Source organism: Balaenoptera physalus (assembly GCF_965194825.1).
Source record: "Balaenoptera physalus genome assembly, chromosome: 19".
Classification (NCBI taxonomy): domain Eukaryota; kingdom Metazoa; phylum Chordata; class Mammalia; order Artiodactyla; family Balaenopteridae; genus Balaenoptera; species Balaenoptera physalus.
This window is the reverse complement of record NC_138900.1, coordinates 50487978-50512294: the sequence shown is the minus strand read 5'-3', so window position 1 is coordinate 50512294 and position 24317 is coordinate 50487978. Positions and strand designations below refer to the sequence as shown.

The 24317-nt window shown below is 38.9% G+C and overlaps 1 protein-coding gene and 1 long non-coding RNA gene across 7 annotated transcripts in view; one reads left to right on the top strand and one right to left on the bottom strand.

Annotated features, from left to right (window-relative positions):
• The window catches only part of TANGO6 (transport and golgi organization 6 homolog), a 180804-nt gene that overhangs the window by 41495 nt on the left and 114992 nt on the right, over positions 1 to 24317 (bottom strand). Inside the window, exon 16 of one of the 4 annotated variants that reach the window (XM_082436040.1) lies at positions 21990 to 22115. The exons of 2 other annotated variants lie outside the window; for them this stretch is intronic. In XM_082436040.1, the coding sequence (XP_082292166.1) occupies positions 22027 to 22115 (89 nt within the window). In that variant the 3' untranslated portion in view covers positions 21990 to 22026. Of the gene's footprint in view, positions 1 to 21989; positions 22116 to 24317 lie in introns of those variants that run through there. One more of the 4 variants, XM_082436042.1, reaches the window with a different exon arrangement.
• The window catches only part of LOC309648052, a 147196-nt gene that overhangs the window by 40742 nt on the left and 82137 nt on the right, over positions 1 to 24317 (top strand). The window lies entirely within an intron of this gene.

Here is a 24317-nt window from a genome sequence, read left to right as displayed (position 1 = left end):
TTTTTCTGAGTAAAATGAGAGGCCTTTGGAGGATTTTGAGCAAAAAAGTGCTAAAAGATTACTCTGGCTGCAGTGCTAAGAACATGCAGTAGTGTATGTGTCTGTATGTGTGTCTGGGGTGGAGCAAGGGTACAAATTAGGAAGCTACTGCAGTAAGCTGTTTGAGAGAGGATGGCGACTTGAACAGCAGAGGGGGTGAGAAAAAGATTCTGCATATATTCTGACGATTACACCAACGTGACTTCCAGAGGACTCCAATAATGACTTCCAGGATTTCTGCCTTTGTGCCCGGAAGGAGGGAGTTACTATCAACTGAGGTGGGAAAGTCTCCAAGTGAAGCAGGCCTGGGGCAGGAGAATTCAGTTTTAGTATGTTGAGCAAGTAGTGGAAGATATATAGAGAGTTCAGAAGAGAAGTCTGGGTTGAAGATATACATTTTGGAATCAATGGAATGTAGATTATATTTAAAACCTTGAAACTAGATGTATAATCAAGGGAGTGAGTTTAGGCAGGGAAGGGAAGAGGACCGACGACCAAACCTGTACCCTTCCTTCAACATTACGTCTGGGAAGGGTCTGGGAAGGGAAGAACCAGCAAAGGAGACTGAAAAGGAATAAACAGTCACGTAGGAGGAGAATTAGCACGGTATCCTAGAAATTAAGGGAAGAAAATGTATCAGAGAGGAAAGAATGGTCTGCATCAAATGCTGCTAATAAGTCAGGTAAAAGAAGACTAAAAATTGACCATTAGATTATTGAGTAACAATGAGGTCACTGTTGACCTTGACAAGAACAGTTTGGTTTTTTTTTTAAATAAATTTGTTTATTTTTGGCTGCGTTGGGTCTTTGTTGCTGTGCACGGGCTTTCTCCAGTTGCTGTGAGCAGGGGCTACTCTTCATGGCGGTGCGCGGGCTTCTCATTGCGGTGGCTTCTCTTGTTGCAGAGCACGGGCTCTAGGCGCATGGGCTTCAGTAGTTGTGGCACGTGGGCTCAGTAGCTGTGGCTTGTGGGCTCTACAGCACAGGCTCAGTAGCTGTGGCGCACGGGCTTAGTTGCTCCGCGCCATGTGGGATCTTCCCGGACCAGGGCTCGAACCCGTGTCCCCTGCATTGGTAGGTGGATTCTTAACCACTGAGCCACCAGGGAAGCCCGACAAGAACAGTTTTGATGGACTGGTAGGGGTGAGTGAATGATAGAAGTGGGTTTAAAATATAATGGGAGAAAAAGAATTGGAGACAGATCACTTAAGGAGTTTTCTGAACAGCATATCAAAGAAATGGGGTGATAGCTGGTCAAGGAAGTGGGGCCAAGAAAGGTTTTTGTATTATTTTATTCTTAAAGAGAGGAGAAACAGCACGCCAAGGCACTCAGAATTGACTTTTTTTTTTTTTTTTAATGGAAACAACTTCTTCCTCCACAGATGGGCTGAGAACTAAAGCTGCTTTGACTTGATCTTGGCTCTGAAGCCCTAGTTCCAGAACCCAAGTATAACACTCCACTTCCAGCCTTTTTCTGTAGCCCTAAGGTAACATGATATCTAAATGGTGACAAAATGGTTTCTGAAGCATATGTTTAAAGTCACCAAAATGATAACTTACATAGAAAAGTCACCAACCTGTCCTATCAGGCCCAGTTAAAATGCCTCAAATGCCACTTCCTTTGTGAAAACCTCCCTTAATATCCTCAGTCAGCCTTAATTAGTCCTCCTTGGAAGTCCCACAGTACTTTGTACTTAAATCACATTTGTTACTAATGCCTTGATTCCTAGATGTTTTCAGCCTATATCTATTTCTCCCATTAGACTATAAATTCCTTGAGGGTAGAACTTTGCTTCATCTCTGTTCCTATTGGTTCTTAGTAATCTTTGCACATACTAGGTACTCAACAAATACCAATGTTGAACTGAATTCACTCATTTATTCAATAAAATGTAGTTATGCACCAGTATCATGCTAATGTTCTAGGGATACAAAAATTGATAAAACATAATCTTTATCCTTTAAGCAGCCCAAAGTTTAGGGGGTGGGTATAAACAGACAAGTACCAACAATTACAGTACTGTGCAGTTAAAGCCATCACAGAGTCAAGCAGAGGTTGCTTAGCATAATTTCACTAATCTTAGTCACTTGGAAGGGAGAGGAGGAAGTTTATTTTTTGTTTTCCCTCAAAGTCAGGAACACAATGTACTTTCCTTACAATACAAGAAAAAGATGAGGACTAATTTCTCTAAAATGCTCCCAGTTCCTAACACAATACATGCAGTCACAAGACTCATCTCCTGCTCAGTTAATATCAACATATATTGCAGAAATTGAATCAGTGATGACTTAGCCATAGCCTATTTTCAGAATAGAAAAGAGGGGACTTTGTGCCTACTAGTATTTGCATTTCTGAGTATCAGTCCTAGTGAAGGCAGTCACATGTATGCACAACAAAATCTGCATAAAGGCTTCTCTGCAGAACTGTAACAGTAAAAAATGAGAAGGTATAAATTAAATATTAATGTGGAAGTGGTTAAATAACCATACATATTATGGAATACTATGTGGTCATTAAAAGGAACAAGATAGAATTAAGTGCAACAATATAGAAAGGTTCCCCTGGGACTTCCCTGGCGATCTAGTGGTTAATATTCTGTGCTTCTACTGCAGGGGGCATGGGTTCGATCCCTGGTCGGGGAACTAAGATCCCACCTGCCGTGCAGCCAAAAAGAAGCTATTAAAGAAAATTTAATATTCCTTAAGAAAATATTTCTTAAGGAAATATTTAATTTCCTTAAGACACTGTTAAGTGAAAGAAACTAATAGAACCAGTATTATTCCATTTATGTATGTAAAAATGCACACACATAACTTCTCTCAATATTAACAAACCACACCTACAGATTTAAATATGTATATTAAATATACAAATGCATAGATAAAAGAGAAAAAGGATTTACTAAGATAGAAAGGTTAAATAACTTGTCCAAAGAGTAAATACAACCAAGATCAAACTTAGGTAGTCTGACACTTAACTCCTATGATACAATGCATTTAAGATATTTCCAACTAAGAGGAAAACATATCTTTCTACTTTTGTTATAGTACTTTCCCTTTCTGGAGCTAGAAAGGGGCTTGCTCGTTCTGCAGTGTGAGCTGTGCATCCAGAGTTAAGAGCTCTGTGTTCTAATTCTGGCCCTGCTGCCAACTAGCAGTGTCACTCAGGGCAATTCCCTTCACCTCCCCGGACCAACTGGAGATGAGTCAATTAGACGAGATGGTCTCTCAGGCCCCTTCCAGTTGGCAGTCTATGAGGTGATGAGTCACCTTTGGCTTAGCCAACAGGGGAATGAGATTCAGGAGACTTAGAAAGGAAGAAAAGGCACATATTCATGAGCACTGGAGTGGGAGGCTGCTGTGGTTAAAGGAATGAAGGTCCTTGATGGGAAGGAAGTCACTGAGAAATGAAGGAAGTCTGGAAATCCATAAGGAGGGGAAATTGCAGGTTGAAAAGGTAAGAGCAGATGACAAACTAGTGAATATTTACTAATGTAGGGATTTAAAGTTAAAAATAAGTGGTAAACTAACACAACATTGAAATTAACTATATTTCAATTAAAAATGGATTAAAAAAATAAGTGGTAAAGAAAAGATACTACGTGCCAGGTACTGTGCTAGGCACTATGGACCATAAACAAGAGAGACAGAGTCCCTCCCCTCATGGCATTCAAAGCCTACTGGGGAAGAGGAAAAAAACTGACCAAGCAATAACAATGGAGTGAGTTGTGCCCAAAATGGTGACAGAGAAAGATACTTTTATGAGTAATGTTTTGATCTGGTACCAATTTCCATTAACAACAGCTCCAGTATTCTTTTTCATCCAGACTCAAAAGCCTGGTGTTCTTTTTTGACTTCTCCCAGTTACCCTTCAGTCAATCAGTCAGTTCATTTATTATTCTTCAATCCTCATTTACTTCCCTATGGGATTTGAGGCAACTTACAATAAAAAATATTGAAACTGAATTGAATATTTTTTAAAAGTTCTATAGTAATTGAAGAAGTACACATATCCCAACCTAAGAATGGTTATTGCAAATGAACCCCAAATTTAGTTTAGCAATTCTGGTAGCTGAGGCAAAAAAGGAAACAGAAAACATAGTTCCCATTACTCAATAAAAGAAAGAACATAGATTCGTTACGAGATAAAAATTTTAGGAAGAATACCAAGAGGTATCTCACTCATTCATTCAGCAAATCTTAACTGAGTGCCTACAATATTCCAAGTATGTTCTCAGTACTGGAGATAATATAGCATGAACAAGAAAGCAAAGTTCCCATCTTTATGAAGCCTACTTCTAGTGGAGGAGAAAGACAATAAATAGTAAATAAACTTTCCAACAGCAATAAGAGCTATGAAGAAAAATAAGGAGGGGGGAGCAGTTAAGAGTCAGGGGTGAGAGCTCAGGGAAAAGCTGTCAGAGGAGAAGAGCTGAAGGAACAAGTCATGTGAAGACCTGGGGGAAAAGGGAAGAGCAGAATGGACAACAGAATTTTTATATTCAATGTAGAAATCATATGGCTGTTTCTTACACTGACCTACCATAAAAGTCAAGGGCATACCATTACATTAACAAAACCAAATTTTAACATTCCATTTGTATAAATTCCTGCCCTGCCAGAGCTTCATTACAACTTTCCAAATGAGCATCCATTTAACTGCATGCTCCACCAACCCCACTCCCAAGCGTACCTAAGAGGAGCCAGTGGAGACTTGGATCTCAAGAGCCCTGTACTGTACCCAGTCAGCTGGCTCTGGGCCCACTTGCTACCTTGTTTTCCAGGTATTGGACTGGACGATCTGGGACACTCCCTGCACCCACTCTGCATGCATTTCTCAAAGTGCCCTGCTGTCACGTTCTCCGCAACCTGACCTCCCTTAGACCTCACATACACAGTCAAGATTTGCCACACCCTTGCTCAAACCTGGTCTTCTTCGGGGATTTACAGCTCTGCCCCCATTTCGTGGAGGCTCTGCTAGCCTCTGACTGTCCTCCTTCTCCCTAGCTCTTGTCATGCTATGTGGCTGGTTTCTTAAGACTGTACTGGATCCTAGTCTCCAAGTTGGGGGTCAGCAGTGACCAGGTTTCTATGCAGAACAAAATGAATGCATATGATCAGAGAATACAGCTTCAAGGGCTGCAATAACAGAATTTAAAGATCCTACAAAAAGGGTTCTTAATTTGAGCTTTAGGGATCCCTACATGTCAAACTTTGTTGTGTACATATCACTGGCATTTTCCCATTCTTCCTTATAAACAGCACTCTAATTTTGTTCAAATATCCACCTTCCCCCCTGCCCAACCATCACTTATGTGATTCAGGCTAAGGTCTTTGTTGCTTTAAATGAATCACGGTGGACATATCCCCTTGCCTTAATTGCTTTGGGCATGTGACCCAGTCTGAACAATGAGATGTAAGGAAAATCTGTTGGAAGACCCTAAGAAAATATTTTGCCTCTGGTTATGATAAGAATATGACACCTCGGGCTTCCCTGGTGGCGCAGTGGTTGAGAATCTGCCTGCCAATGCAGGGGACACGGGTTCGAGCCCTGGTCTGGGAAGATCCCACATGCCACGGAACAACTGGACCCGTGAGCCACAATTACTGAGCCTGCGCGTCTGGAGCCTGTGCTCCGCAACAAGAGAGGCCGCGATAGTGAGAGGCCCGCGCACCGCGATGAGGAGTGGCCCCCACTCGCCGCAACTAGAGAAAACCCTCGCACAGAAACGAAGACCCAACACAGCCAAAAATAAATAAATAAATAAATAAAAGAACGTGAATTTCTTAAAAAAAAAAAGAATATGACACCTCAAAAAAAAAAAAGAATATGACACCTCAGAGCTGCTACAGCCAAATGAAACTATGAGGAACCAGGGGATGAGACCAATAAAGCTGAGGCTGGCAGAGTAGAAAGATGAAAAGATTTTGGATCTTGAATGATGTCATGGAGGCAAAGAATTAACCAGTGCAGAACTTTCTGTCATATGCAATGATTCATTCCTTATTGTTTAAGCCAACTGAGTTGGGAATTTCTGTTACCTGCAGCCAAAAGCATTCTGATATGACATATGAAAATTTAACGCTATAGAGTACTTCTATGTCAGTTCTATGTTTATCAATACAAAGCCAGAGAGACTTCCCTGGTGGCACAATGGTTAAGATTCTGCACTCTCAATGTAGGGGGCCTGGGTTCGATCCCTGCTCAGGGAACTAGATCCCATATGCATGCCACAACTAAGAGTTCGCATGCCACAACTAAGGAGCCCGTGTGCTGCAACTAAGGAACTGGTGAGCCACAACTAAGGAGCCCGCCTGCCTCAACTAAGACCCAGCGTAACCAAATAAATAAATAAATATAGTAATTTAAAAATAATACAAAGCCAGAAAAGTTAGATTTGCCAAAACAAACTTAAAGTAGTATATGTTTTTAAAAGGATTCAAAAGTCAATTTTATAACATATAAAAGAAAAAATTAAACCCAATAATTTTCTTTCTTCTAATTACAATTTTAATTGGGACAATAGCCTAGTATACGGCATGACTCAAAATATCAGTGTGTGTAATATATATATATATATATATGCCAAAGAGCAGAGTCATCTTTATACATCTGCCAACCTATTAAATAAAGAAAGGTGAGTAACTATTTACAGTAGGAGCTCATGTGAAGGGGTTATATGCTGAGTATATTTCGCAACTACTGACTAACTAGTTCATTATAAACTAAAACCTCAGGCTCTGGGACACCCACTGCTATTCCTTAGTTTCTGATTAAGCAACAAAACCTCAATTATATCATCCAGGAGGGGTTTTGGTTAATATATATATTTTTGGCTTTTGCCTTTTTGTGTTTTTCTTTATCCAGATGAGAAGTTTGTATTGCTTCAGTTGAAACTTATCTGAACCACGAGGTTCCAAGATTCTAATTCACCTTTTGTCAGAAAAGGTGGCATACACTTGCCCCCTGACAAGGGCAAATATTCATTACCATCCTGTTGTCTCCTTAAAAGTATACATATTATATAGCTTCTACAAAAAATAGTATTGATTTCTGAACTCCCTCACCCCCATTTTCAGAAAGTGTTCACAGTAGACTACAATATTTAGACTAAGAGATACCCATGGAACTGAAGTTGGAGAGAGCACCATCTTTTCCTCAGGTGTTCAGAAACAGCTTCAGGGAAATGAACACAGTTAACCCAAGACTACTTTTAGAAACTTACTCAAGTTGATTCTAGTCAGTGGGGCTTATCCTAGTTCAGCTCTAATGGCTTTTCCTTTGTGCAATGACAATGACAACACCTGGCTATTTGCATCTCCATATTCTTCTCAGGAAGTCAGCAATAATCAACCTTATTGAGAAGCAAACAGCTGTGTGTTCAAGGAAACAAATGAAGGATCTAGATTTGTTTGAACAAACTTGACAAAAAAAGAGTTGCTTTGGAAGGTGAAAAATCAAGTGCATAGTGAAAAGAGAGCTGGAAAAATTTTAACCTGCCTGTGACTTGTTTCTATCAATTATCGTATATATGAAAAGATTCCTTCAACAAATTAGGACTTGGAAGATTTTTTTTTTAGTCAAGCTTTGCAATGGTACTTTGAAGTCTACATTGATAGATTCATTTATGCCTATCAGATCCCACCTTCCCTCATAAAGGATCCGAGATGACCTGAAACAAGAGACACTTACATAGTGAAAGAGCACTATCAAATCTGAGCTGACACAATAAACTACTGGAGTCAGGGGACCTGCTGATTTCAAGGGCTTGACTACTCTTCTAGTTCAGTGAAACAGGTCATAAAAGTGTAATCGAGAAAAATCAAGTGAGAAAGAAAATTCCACTGTTGGCCAAATCTTTACACCATCCTTTCAAAACTCCGCAATTAATGTCTGCAGAGCCCTCTATTCCTTCTTTTCTTCTTCTCTTCCCTTCTTTCTCTCTTTCTACCCCCCCTCCTTTTTTTTGAGACATAGAAGGGAACACTGATAAAAAATCATTCTTAACTACTCTCTTCTATCTACCAACAGGAAATAACTAAGAAATATCCTATCCTGCTGGTTAAGGTGCTGCTGGGTAAAGGCAATTATATTTTCCAAAGACTGAATGATCACTTACAGCCAGTACTCCTCTGTAATCAGAAGTTTACATACATTCTGAGTAATGTTTTAGACCAATGTTTCTTAAACACAAACATGGGCACTGAAATTGCGCAGTGCAACTTGATTATAATGTGGATCCAGGTGATTCAGAATTATCATTAAAATGAAAACACAATATTTAAAAAATTCTTTTATAGAATTCACAGACCCCTGAATTATATCAGAATTTAATCTCCAGACTCCAGCTCTTCCATCTAGCTAATTCAATAAAAACATTAAAACATTTAACGTGCACTACAATGTGCAAGGGACTCTAACGGGCACTAGAGATTTAGAGGTAAAGGAAATTTTGCATATATATGTCCAGCTGATCCAGTACAGCTGATAATTTGAAAAGACTGATAATGCTTTTTTGAGCAAGGGAATGGCTTAACTAGAGATATATTCTTGAGTTTGGTGAATCTGAATTTATATGTGTGTTCAGAAAGGACAAAAGTCTTTGTTCTATGATGTAGAATGAGGTTTGTATCATAATAATTAATCTCCAGCTGGATCACTTCTACTGCAATGCCTTCAGGACACTCTTACACTCTGTTAACTGGTTGCAAAGTCACAGTCAGCCAAAGGATATGATAATCTTTTAGAGATCAACTTTTTTTCCCAAATGAATAATGATTCAAATAGTACGGTGTTTTCTCTACACAATTAGGGTAGTAAATAAAATGTTAAGCCGCGTGGAATGATTGAAAATTTCTACATTCTTTAGCAAGAGAAAATCTTTTTCTATGATAGTCACAGAGGAATCAGGTCATTGATAGCACAGTCATTGTAGGGTGTGGCCTCACCAGCTCAGAAGTGCTGATGCCTACTTCACTCTCAATGCAGGCATGAAAGTAATTTACTCCACTTGAAGCAACTGATGCCTCCTAACCTACTTTTTAGCTCTTGCTACCAGGTGTCAAAAGTAGGTATTGAGACTAGCAATTAATACTCTGAAAATGAAATTAAGAAAACAATTCAATTTATAACTGAATCAATCAAAAAGAATAAATGCTTAAGAATAAATTTAACAAAAGAAGTGGAACACTTGTACTCTGAAAACTACAAAACATTGTTAAAAGAAATTAAAGAAGAACTAAATAAATGGAAAGACATCCCACATTCATGGATTGGCAATGCTGCCAAAATTGATCTATAGATTCAACGTAATCTATATCAAAACCCCAGCTGCCTTTTTTTTCCCCCCAGAAGTTGGCAAGCTGATCCTAAAATTCACATGGGAATGTAAGGGATACAGAATAACCAAACAATCTTGAAAAAGAAGAACAAAGCTGGAGGACTCCCATTTCCTAATTTAAAAACTTACTATAAAGCTACAAAAATCGAGACAATATGGTACTAGCCTAAAGACACACTTGCAGATCAATGGAATAAACTGAGAGTCTAGAAATAAACTCTCATTTTTATGGTCAATTGATTTTCAACAAGAATGTCAAGATAATTCAATCAGGAAGAGAATAGTTTTTCAACAAATGGTGCTAGGACAACTGGACATCCACATGTAAAAGAGCTGAACCCCTTCCTTACACCATATACAAAAGTAACTTCAAATGATCACAGATCTAAGTGTAAGAGCTAAAATTATAAAACTCTTAGAAGAAAACACAGGAGTAAATCTTTGTGACTTAGGTTAGGCAAAGGCATTTCAGGGACTTCCCTGGTGGTCCAGTGGTTGACAATCTGCCTTCCAATGCAGGGGACGTGGGTTCGATCCCTGGTCGGGGAACTAAGATTCCACATACCGCAGGGCAACTAAGCCTGCGCACCACAACTACTGAGACCCCATGCCTCAACTAGAGAGCCCGCATGCCGCAAACTACAGAGCCCACACACTCTGGAGCCCGTGCGCCACAATTACAGAGCCCACGCACTCTGGAGCCCATGCACCACAACTAGAGAGAAGCCCGCATGCTGCAACAAAAGATCCTGCATGCCGCAACGAAGATCCCACATGCTGCAACGAGACCCAACACAGCCAAAAAAAACAAAAAGGCATTTCACATACAACACCAAAAGCACAAGTGGGAAAAGAAAAAATAGGTATGTTGGACTTCACCAATATTAAAAACTTTTGTGTGTTAAATGTCACCACCAAGAAAGTAAAAAGACAACCTATAGAATGATGGGAGAATATATTTGCAAATCATGTATTTGATAAAGGGCTTATCTTCAGAATCTATAAAGAACTCTTACAACACAATAAAAAAAGACAAATAGGTCAAATTCAAAACGGGCAAAGGATCTGAACCGTATATTTTCCAAAGAAAATATACAAATGGCACATATGAAGATGCTCAATACCATTAATCATTATGGAAATGCAAACCAAAACCACAAGATACCACTTCATACCCATTAGGATGGCTATAATCAAAAAGACAAGAACAAGTGCTGGTGAGGAGAAGAAACTGAAACACTAATACACTGCTGGCTGAAATGTAAAATGGTGCAGCCACTTTGGAAAACAGTTTGGCAGTTCCTCAAAAAGTCAGAGTTACCGTATGACCCAGCAATTCCACTCCTTCATATATACTCAAGAGAATTTAAAACACATTCCCACATAAAAACTTGAACATGAAATGTTCAAAGCAGCATTATTCATAATAGTCAAAAAGTGAAAAGAACTCAAATGTCCACCAACTGATGGATGGATTTTAAAATGTGTTATATCCATACAATGGAATATTACCTGGCAATAAAAAGGAATAAGGTACATGCTGCAACACAGATGAACTTTGAAAACATGTAAGTTAAAGAAGCCAGTCAAAAAAAAAAAGTATGATTTCATTTATAGGAAATATCCACAATAAGAAAATCCTTAGAGACAGAAAGATTAGTGATTGCCAGACTGGTAATGGGTACAGGGTTTATTTTGGGGTGGCAAAAATGTTTCAAAATTGATTGTGGTGATGGTTGTATAACCTTGTGAACATACAAAAAATTTTTGAATTGCACACTGTAAATTGGTAAATTGTATAGTATATGAAGTATACCTCAATAAAGCTATTTTTTTTAAAGTAAGTTTTGGGCCGGGAGGGGTTAAAGGAGGGCTACATAATCTAGTTCACGTTGAAGCTGGAAAAATAAATAACATATAAAAATCTTCACATATTAGAAGAGAAGAGGTATATGTGTGTAAGCAGAATCTGATATGAAACACACCTCTGCCTTCCAATAGCTCAGAGACCAAAGGCTTGGGGGCAGATCTCACAGACAATTCACAATGGTTGCTCCCTTCAAACATGAAGTAGGAGATCCGGATTCTTTCATGATATGCCCACTACAGGAACCGGGTCCTGCCCTTGACCACCAGTCAAGCAGAACCCAGAGCTTTCCCACTGCTTTGTGAATGGCATTGCTTCTGCCAGCTCTTTGCTTCCTTATTTGTCAGTAAAAGACGGTGCCAACACAATTTCAGTCTTTACTACTTCCGAGCTGGCAGTTTAATGGGTAACATTTTTTAAACCTTCTAAATTAATTTTCATTGCATCAGCTTTAAAAAATATTAGTATAATATAAAAGTCTCTTAAAAGAGGCAAGAAAAATATTGAAGATATAGACTCAAAGGTTCTTACATACAGTTACAGCCATTTGGCCCAATATTCCATCTCTGGGTATGCCAAACCACATCTGACAAACATTAACCCAGGGATAGTTAAGACCTCCTACTAGTATTTTAAAACTTTTGTGCTCCAGCCTTTTTATTATGTCCATCCCAATCTCTTCTGCTCTTTATTTCATTTCCTCTTAAGGACCAGACTCAAGTGGAGATGGAGACCTGGAGTCTTTGTCTGCCTATCTATGAATCTTAATCTTATCTTTCCAGGCTCCTGGATCTCATTTACATTGAATTGCCTCTGTAATCTATCCAGTTCAAGTAGGCTCTTCCTTTTCCAAGACAGTACTTTTTGTACTTTCAGATTTGATATTAGATATTTTGGGGAGAAAAAAGAGAGTAAAGGTATAAAAAGGTCAAATGTCACAATACACACTTCACTCACTAAAGCTGTTACTGAAAAAAGGAATCCAGAGAAACTATTTTTCCTCCCATTTATTTGGGAACTAAAGTAAATAGATCCCTGGGGATGAGTAACATGGTGGAGAGCCACATGCCCTCACAGAAATATTCCTGCTGACCTGGTCAATAAGGAAACAGGAGACAAAATATAGATCTGACTCTCTGCATGGACCCTTTTATGTCCTCAATAATATCTAGTAATTTTTCCTGCATTTTAGGGCCTGGAACTCTATTTCACTACTGAAAGGAATACAGTAGAAGAATTACTTGTTTTTTGTAACATTTCATGAATACAACTTATTGCCGCGACTGGACCAGAGTCAACAGAGACAATAATTTCTGTCAAGGTCAGAAGGAAATTAGATTGACGTGGCAGATCCTGACAGGCAGGATTTCCTTTCCAAAAGCCATTTAGAGAATTAAATAATTTAAATGCAATTAATTTTTTATGAAATTCATCATTTAAAAAATTCATAGGTAAATTCTGATCTATTAACAACAATTACTTTTCAGCCTTGAATTTCCCCTGCAGCTCTGGGAAAATCATCTCTTTTCTGATTTTCGTTTCCCTTCTCCACATAGCCCTTTATGGACAGGGGAGAGATTTTAGTTAAGATAGAATATGCAGCTACAGTACAGTGGAATAAAAAAATGTTGTGTCCATTTGTAAGCCTCTTTATCTGCAAAGCACTTGTACGCCTATTACCACATAAGAATTTGAGTTTGGTGGAAAAAAATATTTTTAACTCTGTATTACAAATAAGGAAAGAGAAATTTTTAACGGGCTGATCCCAGGTCACACAGCTACTGAAAGACAGATACATTCTCTTGTCTCCCAAGCAGAGGGCTCTTCCTACTGCCATCAGGACATTTACTTGGCGCTCCATGAAGATCAGCAGGAACTTCTGTTCTAAAACAGCACACATCAATGTGGCCAGCTGCTTCTCCCACACCTCTGACATTTCACAGTCCTTACAATTTTCATTCTTTCTCTGTTTAACCTCATAAGATATGAATGGAAGAGAAGTCAGGGATTTATATCTTACAAGAGGGCATAAGCAACAGGGCATAATGGGAATAAGTTCCTCTGGTCCATGAACAAACACCAAAATTGTCACTTAATTGTCCTTTTGAAGGGCTGGAATCCTATTAATTCTATCCTGAAGAGGAGAACAAAAAAAATTCCCCTCTTCTTTACCATCTTCAAAGTGGTAACACTTCTGATTTCCTAACAGGAGGAGGTGACTGATAAATAGCCTTGTGAAAGCTGCTAAAGCCATATACTTGATGTACATTAGGGCATTAGAGGACTGAAGCCAAAGCCACCTTCTGGTCTTGATGGGGCTTGCCAGGCAGGCAGGTCGCAGTAGTCACTGGGCAAGAATGCTGAGTAGTCCCTGGATAGAGTCCCCCCTGCTGGTGTCTACATGTCAGGACCCACTTTTCTCCCTCAGGCTAATTGTTGATCTGCTGCTTCTGGTGTTCCATTCATACTGTTATCCTTTTTAAGGTAATGTAACCAAGAGGTGACTCTGAGCTAGAAGTAGGTTAGCAAAGATTTCAGGGCCTCTTAGCCCTCCCTTTTCTGGTTCTAATTTCATTGTATCTCATCACACAGACCACATAGGCATGGATGATTTGGATGCAAGTTGCAGGTAGACAAACTTTGACAGGCTTAGATGTAACCAAGGGACGATCTCTGGACAAGTTATTAAAGGAAAACAAACTTGTTAGTAGGACTATTGTTGGTGCAAGTGAATTACCAGGTATGCTTTAAAGAGACACACAGACCTTCTTGCCTCCAAATATTTCTTCTATTAGCAATCTGTATTGCTTCAGAGTCTATTTAATCATTAGAACTTTATTTCTTTAGACTAAATAGCCTCCTTACTCAAAATGCAAAACCACCCCAAGAAGGGCAGCATAATAGGAGGCTGTCATCCACACCTTAGTAAATATTAATATACCTGCTACCTCTTTTTTACAAGCTGGGAAGGAACAAGAAAGATATGAAATAATTTCTGAAACTTGATGAGTTTCTAGTCGAAGAAAGTTTTAAGTGGGAGGGGAGAAGAAAAAAAAGGTAAGCGAGGGGCACTGAAAAGAGAGGGAGAAGACCGTACTTTACACTTTGACTTGCAAAAGGATGTTTTCTTTCCATGTCTTCAAATAAGAGCGATGTGCAAATAAGAACCACAGATAAATATTTTTTGGACAAAGTAAAACAATGTACAGGAAATGCTTTGTACCACTGGATTTTCAGCAACTCAATGAACTAAAGTAAGGTAGAAACAAAGACAGTGTGAAACAGAGGATGCCAAGACTTCTATAGTTATGTATTAACTAGCTTACTCATTCCATCTCAACAGCTCATTGAACGCCAAGATTGGTTTAAAGGGCATATAAACTTTCAGTTTATACAAAGTTACCCTATAAGGAAAATCTACAACAAATGACTCTACCTTAGTGTGTTACTGACAAGAAAAAGAGATTAGTTCTCCTGAAAAGTGTGCTTGAGACAGTAACAGACTTCAGAAACATGGTGGAATTTTCTTGAAGGGCGGAATTAACAAAGTAAAGCCCAGAAATGTGATCACAAGAAAGGAAAAGTTCCAGGTTTATGGCAAGCTATTTTAAAAGATGAAAGAAGATAAAAACTAGATATTTTAAATGAAGGAGACTCTCTTTACAATTCTGTAATGATGAAAGTAGTAAAACCATTCCAGTGACTTAATTAATTTAATTTGCTACATAAATGTTCAAACTTGTTAAAGCAGGCCCAAGAGTTAGTTAGCCTCATAATATTGAGAAACATAAATCAGGAAGCCTGTGGCCTGAGAATATAACTTTATGTTTAAATTATTAACAGAAGATCTTTCAACTGCTATGAAATCAGTCTTTACCACATCAGGTCCAGCAAAAAGAAAGTGAAGTTACAACTTCTTTTAATGGGAACATTATATTCTAATTAGTTGGTTTACTCTCTTGCAAGCCCATAAGTCAAAGTGAATGCAAGAATCTATATCAAATCCAAGAATCTATTTTAAAACTTGTAAATAAAAGAGAAAATCAGATGTTTCACTGTCCTGTGTCCTTTCAGGGACACAATAAAGGATCCAAATTAATGCTTTAATTTACTCTAAATTGGAATTAGGGGTGTGAGATGAGAAGACAAAAGTATGAAGACACTGAAAATAAAAATAACAGCAGAATTAAACACTGAAACATTCAAGTATACAGTTGTCCTTCAATATCTGTGGGGGATTGGTTCCAGGACTCCCCAAGGATATAAAAATCCAGGGATGCTCAAGTTACTTAGCTGGCCCTCTGTATCTGCAGGTTTGCAGATAAGCAGGGCCAACTGTAATTGTGTCATCTTTAAAGAATGGACTCTGCCAATGGCATCTTCTATCTCCTGAGCTAATAACTGCAGCTGGTGATTTCAGAGAAGAAATGCAATATCTACTCAAATCTATTTAAAGAGGTTTAATTATAAAGGGTAAAAGTTTAAAGTAGGATACAAAGCTTGATTTGAGGGGAAGAAAAACTTAAGAATGATTTGGAAAGATTAGTTACTTCCAAAGAAACTTTGTTGAAAAAGCAAGCAATGAAGGGCTGCCAAAGAAATACATATACATGTACTTGAATAATGGTTACCTTAGAATAGGGCCAGCAGACTTTTTCTGTAAAAAGCCAGACAGTAAAATACTTTTGGCTTCGAGGGCCAATTTCTGTTTGTCATTGTAACTACTCAATTTTGCCACTGTAGTGCAAAAATAGCCATAGACAATACATAAATAAGCATGACTGTTTCAATAAAACTTTATATGGACACTAAAATTTGCATTTCACATCACAGAAAATTATTCTTCTTTTGCTTCCCCCTTCCCCCAACCATTTAAAAATGTGAAAACCATTCACAGCTCATGGGCTATACAAAAACAGGCAGCAGGTCGGATTTGGCCCAAGGGCAGTGGTTTGTCAACCCCTGTAATTCCCTAACATAAAAGCCCCATGGAATGTAAATTGGTGCAGCCACTGCGGAGAACAGCATGGAGGTTCCTTAAAAAACTAAAAATAGAGCTACCATATGATCCTGCAATCCCACTCCTGGGCATATATCCAGAGAAAACCATAACTCAAAAAGAAAAACGCAGGACTTCCCTGGTGGCACAGTGGTTAAGACTCCGCACTCCCAGCGCAGGGGGCCCAGGTTCAATCCCTGGTCAGAGAACTAGATCCCACATGCATGCTGCAACTAAGAGTTTGCATGCCACAACTAAGAAGCCCACGTGCCGCAACTAAGGAGCCAGCGAGCTGCAACGAAGGAGCCCACCTGCCTCAACTAAGACCCAGTGCAACCAAATAAATAAATATTAAAAAAAAAAAGATACATGCACCCCGATGTTCACAGCAGCACTATTTACAATAGCCAAGACATGGAAACAACCTAAATGTCCATTAACAGAGGAATGGATAAAGAAGATGTGGTATGTATGTGTGTGTGTGTATATATACATATATAAACAATGGAATATTACTCAGTCATAAAAAAAGAATGAAATAATGCCATTTGCAGCAACATGGATGGACCTAGAGATTATCATACTAAGTGAAGTCAGAAAGAGAAAGGCAAATACCATATGATATCAATTATATGTGGAATCTAAAAAATGGTACAAATGAACTTATCTACAAAATAGAAATAGACTCACAGACATAGAAAACAGACTTGTGGTTATCAAAGGGGATAGTTGGGGGTGGGAGAGAGATAAATTAGGAGTTTGGGATTAACATCTACACACTACTATATATAAACTAGGTGGACAACAAGGACCTACTGTATAGCACAGGGAACTATACTCAATATCTTGTACTAACCTATAAAGGAAAAGAATCTGAAAAAGAATGCATATATATATATTTTATATATTATATATATATAAAACTGAATCACTTTGCTGTACACTTGAAACTAACACAACATTGTAAATTAACTATTAAAAAAAAAAGAAGCCCCACAATTTTTTTGTTACAGAAATTAATTTCCTGTTGCTACTGTAGTCACCAAGGTATATTTTACCTCTAAGAATTCATGCCAATATCAGACAGCTGATTTTCTAATATCACAGTATAATTTGGCTTTTACAGTCTTCATATTAATTAAAACAAAATTTTGGATTAAAGCAAACAACTGTTTTTTACAGTTGTGATTAGGGGCATGATCTTTGCAATCAGAGAAATCAGGCTTTGAGTCCCTGATCGAGCACCAACTAGCAGTGTGATCCTGGGGAAGTCACTAACTACTCTGAACCTGTTACCTTTTCTATAAAATGGTAATAATAACAAAAGGAATCACCTTGCAGGGCCATTTCAAGGATTATGTGAGAGCATGCACATAAAGTGATCAACAGAGAGCCTGGAATAAAGTGCGTACTCAACTGTGATTTGTATTCTGCAACAGGACAGGATGATCACACATTTTACTTGTCTGAAGAGCTATTTACTCCAGGTTGGCTTTTGCCTTGGGAGAATGGAGGAATACATGGTACTCAATCAAAAATGACAAAAAGAAAATAATAGCAACCAACATTTATTCACCCCTTACCATGAAAGATGCTGGTTCTGAACACTTTACATATATTATCTTTTAAATTTCATAACCACCCTATCAGGAAGCTACCATAATTATCCCCATTTTACAGATAAGGAACAGAGAGGTTATGTAACTTGTTCATAGCTATTAAATGTTAGAGTCAAGATAAAAACTTAGGAAGTTATGACTCCGGGGGTCACAGTGCATACCTCTGACAGAGAAAGGTAAAATGTGTCCCAAGGTTAAATCTATACATCAATTTCCTATTTACCTGCCTAATGGCTGCCACTGTAGGTGGTCCTACCTCTCTACTTTAGTCTCTGGCAACCCCAGTACAGGAATTAATACAGTCGTAAATACATCTCTATAATGACACTCAAATATTTATATTTATAATGACACAAATATTTCATTTTATGTATATTATTTCATTTGAGCCTCTCAACATTACTATGAGAATAACTGGGTGGATTACACTTGGTGGAACTGCCAGGTGGATTATAACTCCATCTCCACTCAATGTTAAAAGAGGTGACAGTCTCTCATTTTTTCTTCTGAATTGTCTACAATGTCTACTTTTTCTCACCATTCTCACAGACATCCCTCTAATCAAAGTCTTCATCTCTTTATGCCGAAGAATGCCAAAACAGCCTCCTAGCTATCTCTCTGGCTCCAGCCTCTCCTTTCTTCACTCACGTTTCATGCCCCTGCCAACCATACCTATACATCTGTCATCATGTGGCTTCCTTTCTTAAGAATCCATAGTGATCCCCAAATGCCTGTCACATCAAGTCCTAACTCCTCTGCCCAGTCTTCAAGGCTCTCTGCGGTCTGTCCACCCTCCCTATCTAGCCTTACTACCCAAGGCACCCAGCACAACTTGCTATAGGGAGACAGGCCAAGTCCTCCATTCGCAACACAGGCATCCCACTTTTGTTCTCATGCTTTCTTTCCTATCTGGGGACATCATTTGCCTTCTTTCACACGTAAATCCTCATTCAATATCCATCATCATCTCGTTCCCAGATTGCCCAACAACATCTTATGAGTCTACCTGCTTCTAGTCTTGTCCCACTCTCATCCTTCACATAGCAGCCAAAATGATTTTGCTAAAATGTAATTATGATTAATTCTTCCCTCCTTAAAATCTCCCAGTGACTTCCATTTAAAGTCAACATAGGGCTTCCCTGGTGGCGCAGTGGTTAAGAACCCACTTGCCAATGCAGGGGACACAGGTTCAAGCCCTGGCCCTGGAGGATTCCACGTCACAGAGCAACTAAGCCCATGTGCCACAACTACTGAGCCTGAGCTCTAGGGTCCGCGAGCCACAACTACTGAGGCTGCGTGCCACAACTACTGAAGCCCACGTGCCTAGAGCCCATGCTCTGCAACAAGAGAAGCCACCGCAATGAGAAGCCCGAGCACCACAACAAAGAGTAGCCCTCACTCGCCACAACTAGAGAAAACCTGTGCGCAGCAACAAAGACACAACACAGCCATAAATAAATAAATAAATAAATAAATAAATTTATTTATTTAAAAATTAAAAAAAAATTAAGTCAACATAAATTGAAATCCCTTAACAGAGCACATATGGCTCTTTATGATCTTGGCTTCTTGAGCTAAGCCAGGCCATAGAAACCTGGCCGGAATTTGAAAAAGGATGAGAATGATGACTTCTTCTCTTGTAACTTTATTTACTCCCACAGCAGTAAACAAGCAGGACACATTATGAAGAAGATAAGGATTCAAGTGGGTGAATATAGTCTCCCATTGTCTCTCCTGGACCTCAGGGAAATGTGCTGAAATTCAGTATGTGAAGACTAGACTCAAAGCAGCTTGTAGCTAAGGCTGAAAGACCTGAAGTGAGATTTGAGCTACAGCTAAGACAAAGTTTGAAGTTTGAGTCTAATTTAATTGCCTGCTAAAACAAAAATTTAACAGTTTGGAGTACCATGACAGAACCTATAGCCTTCCCAACATAATTTAATAATGTCCAGGACATAATCCAAAATTACTTGTAAAACAAAAATATGACCCATTCTCAAGGAGAAAGATACTCAAAAGAGGCCAAGACTGAATAATACAGACATTTCAATTATCAGAGATGGATTTTTTAAAAATTAATTAATTTTATTTATGGCTGTGTTGGGTCTTCGTTTCTGTGCGTGGGCTTTCTCTAGTTGTGGCAAGCAGGGGCCACTCTTCATCGCAGTGCGCGGGCCTCTATCGTGGCCTGTCTTGTTGCGGAGCACAGGCTCCAGACGCGCAGGCTCAGTAAATGTGGCTCACGGGCCCAGTTGTTCCGCGGCACGTGGGATCTTCCCAGACCAGGGCTCGAACCCGTGTCCCCTGCATTGGCAGGCAGATTCTCAACCACTGCGCCACCAGGGAAGCCCCAGAGATGGATTTTAAAGCAGCTATTATAACTATGTTCAATGAGGTAAAGGAAAATGTAATGAATGAAAAGATAGGAAACTATTTGAAGTTTAAACAAAAAACACCACATTTCTAAGTAATCCATGGTAGAAAAAGAAATCACAAGCAAAGTTAGAAAATATTTTGAAATGAAAACACATCAAAATTTATGGAGTGCCACTAAAGTAATTCTTATAGGATAATTTATAGTTTTTAATGCTTTCTTTAGAAGAAAGGTCCAAAATCAGTGATCTAAGCTTTCACCTTGAGAAACTAGAAAAATAAACAAGTTAAACCAAAAGTTTATAGGAGGAAGTTGTTGTAGGCAACCCCTAAAATGGCATCCTATGATCCCCATCTCCTGATATTCATACCTTATGTAATTCCCTCCTGTTGAATTAGGGTTGAACCTAGTGACTTGCTTGCAAAAAACAGAATGTGGCAAAAGTAATTGGGATGTCAATTCTGAGATTAGGTACAAATGACGCAGACTCTCATCTCGTTTGCCCTCTCCTGCTCTCTTGATTGCTCACTCTGGTGGAAGCTAGCTGCCATGTTGAGTTGCCCTGTGGAGTGGCCCATGTGGCAAAGTGCTGAAGGAAGCTGTGGTCAACAGTCAGCAAGGAACTGAGGCCTTCAGTCCAACAGCCTGAAAACAACTGAATCCTGACAACTATGTGAGCAAGTTTGTGAACTGCTCTATCCTCAGCTGATTCTTCAGATGAGACTGCAGCCCAGCTAACACCTTGATTTCAGCCTTATGAGAATCCTTGAGGCAGAGGCACCCAGTTAAGGCATAACTAGCACCCAGTTAAGGCATAACTGAACTCCTGAATTACAAAAACTATGAGATAAATGTTTGTTGTTTTAATCCGATAAGTTTTGAGGTAATTTGTCATGTAGCGATAGATAACTACAGCAAGAAATATTAAAGATAGGAGGGAAAACCAATGAAATGGAAAACCAAAAAACAATAAAGAAAATTAATTAAACTAAAAGCTTGTTCTTTGAAAAAAATGTTAATACAATTGATAAACTTCTAGTTAGATTGACCAGGTAATGAGTAGCACCGTGTAAAGAGAGAGGACTAAGGACAGAGCCTTAGGGGACTCCGAACTCTGGAGATCTGGTAGTGGGGAAGGAGCCAGAGAAGAAGACTGAGGAAGAAAAGCCATGAGGTAAGAGCCATCAGGCAAGTCTATTGCATGGGAGGCCTGGAGAGGAAGGAGTTTCAAGAAGGAGGCAATGGTCAAACATATCAAATGCTACTGGGTGGTCAGGTAGTATGAGGACGAAGAACTGACCACTGGCTTTTTCAATATTTTGGTTGATAAGGGAATGCTGGGGATAAAAGTCCCCTCGGAGTGACTTGGGAAGAAAATGGTAAAGGAGGTAGTGCAACCAGCACGTTCGGACAACTTTTTCTAAGAGTTTAACTGTGGAAGAGACCAGAGAAACAGGGCTATAGTTTGAAGGGGATATGGGGTTAAGAAGGTGTTTTGTTTATTTGTTTAAAATATATTCAGTAGAAAGAAGAAACTGATGGTGCAGGTAACCCAATTGAGAAGCAGTTTTACTTCAGGGTCTTTCAGCCTTGAGAAATAACAGAAATAAGTCCTAGTTGCCAGGACCAGGGTCTGGTGGTGGGTGTGCCTTCTTTCATCTTCCAAGAGAGAAGCTTGTTCCCAGAGGTAACTGTAGCTTTCATCCTTACGTGTGTTGGGGGTGGGAGGGGGTGGGGGAGGTAGTACAAACCTGATCCCTGGCTTTACGTAAGAAGCCTGGTTTGAGTTCAGTTCCTGTTTTCTTGAGGCAGTTGAAATTCTACCCAAAACTGTCTGGTGTCCCTACAGAGCTGAGGCTTTAGTCCTTGAAGAGTTACTGAACAGAGTTTGAGGTAAAAAAAAGGTAATAAATAGCATTAATTGAGTATTTACTATATACCTGGCACTTTACATTTATTAACTCCTGTAAGCCTCACCACAGCTCTATGAAATAGGTCTTATTATGATGATCATTTTACAAATGAGGGAACAGGGACAGAGATATTAAGTAACTTGCATATGGTCACATATTCAAGACTCAGGAAGTGGCAGCTTTGGGATTTGAATGCAGGCAGCCTGACTTCAGAACCCAAGGGTTTTGTAATAGTTTATACAGAGGGACAATATGGGAGTAAGGATTCATCATACAACATATAATAACTTGGGCATGCTGATCTAAAAAAAATTCTCTACCTTAACATCAGAACCATACGCACACTGTGGGCAGTGATTTTATCTCATTTTAGCAACACATAATCTATCATATCAAAATAATGTCATCAATTTGATTTTTTTTGTTGGCATTAAAGTTTTATTTTATTTTCTAATTTTTAAAATTTTTTTATTTTTTAAATATTTATTTATTTATTTATTTGGCTGTGCCGGGTCTTAGCTATGGCATGCGGGATCTTCGTTGCAGCATGTGGGAGCTTTAGTTGCGGCATGTGGGATCTAGTTCCCTGATCAGGGATCTAATCTGAGCCCCCTGCATTGGGAGCACGGAGTCTTAGCCACTGGACCACCAGGGAAGTCCCTAAAATTTTAAATGTATATGTTTTTAAAGCTGTAAATGAGCTAAAATATATAGTTAATTTTGTTTTTGCATATTTACTTAATATTATGATAAATATTATTTTAACCAGAAAAAGTGATGTCTGCTCCTCAAAAGACACCGTTAAGAGAAGACTGGCTGATGCTGCAACTAAGAGTTCACATGCCGCAACTAAGAAGCCCGCATGCCACAGTGAGGAGCCCATGTGCCCCAACTAAGACCTGGTACAGCCTAAATAAATAAATAAAAAGAAAAGACTGGTAGAAACTATTTGCAATACATATATGTGACAAAGGACTTGTATCTACTCCATACAAAAATTCTTACAACTTAATAAAGACTTGGAGAAATAAAGAGAAATAATCCAATGAAGAAATGGAAAAAGATCTTAACAGTTACTTCACAAAAGAGATACAGGAATAGAAAATAAGCACTTGAAAAGACATGAGCTAAACACAATTAGTCATCAGGGAAATACAAATTAAAACCGCAATGAGATGCCATTACAGATTCATTAAAACGGCTAAAAACTAAAAAAATAATATTGATACCAAGTGTTGGAAAGGATATGGAGCAACTGGAACTCTCATACCTTGCTGGTCATAATGTAAAATGGTACAACTACTTTGGAAAACAGTTTGGTAGTTTCTTATACACCTACCATATGATCCAGCAATTCCACTCCTAGGTACTTACCCAAGAGAAACATATATCTATATCTGTATCTATATATATATATCTTCACACTAAGACTTGTACCAGAATATTCACAGCAACTACACTCATAATGGCTCAAAACTGGAAACAAGCTGAATGTCCATCAACAGGTAAGTGTATGAACGATTGTGGTATAGTCATATAAAGTACTACTACTTAGCAATAAAAAGTGGTGAACTATTAATATACACAACATGGATGAATCTCAAAAACCTTTGCTGAGCAAAAGAATTCAGACATGAAAGGGTATACACTTTATGATTCCATTTATATGAAGCTCTAGAAAAGACAAATCTAACCTATAATAGCAGAAAGCATATCAGTGGTGGTCAGGATTGGGGTGTGGAATGGGAGATGATCTGGGCACAAAGGAACTTCCTGAGGTGATGAAAATGTTCTATATTTTGACTATAGTGATGGTTACATGAGTTTATATCAAACCTCATTGAAATGTGTACTTAAAATGGGGAGGGGCTTCCCTGGTGGCACAGTGGTTGAGAATCTGCCTGCCAATGCAGGGGACACGGGTTCGAGCCCTGGTCTGGGAAGATTCCACATGCCGTGGAGCAACTAGGCCCATGAGCCACAATTACTGAGCCTGCGCGTCTGGAGCCTGTGCTCCACAACAAGAGAGGCCGCGATAGTGAGAGGCCCGCGCACCGCGATGAAGAGTGGCCCCCACTTGCCGCAACTAGAGAAAGCCCTCATAAAGAAACGAAGACCCAACAAAGCCATAAATAAATAAATAAATAAATAAAATTAAAAAAAAAA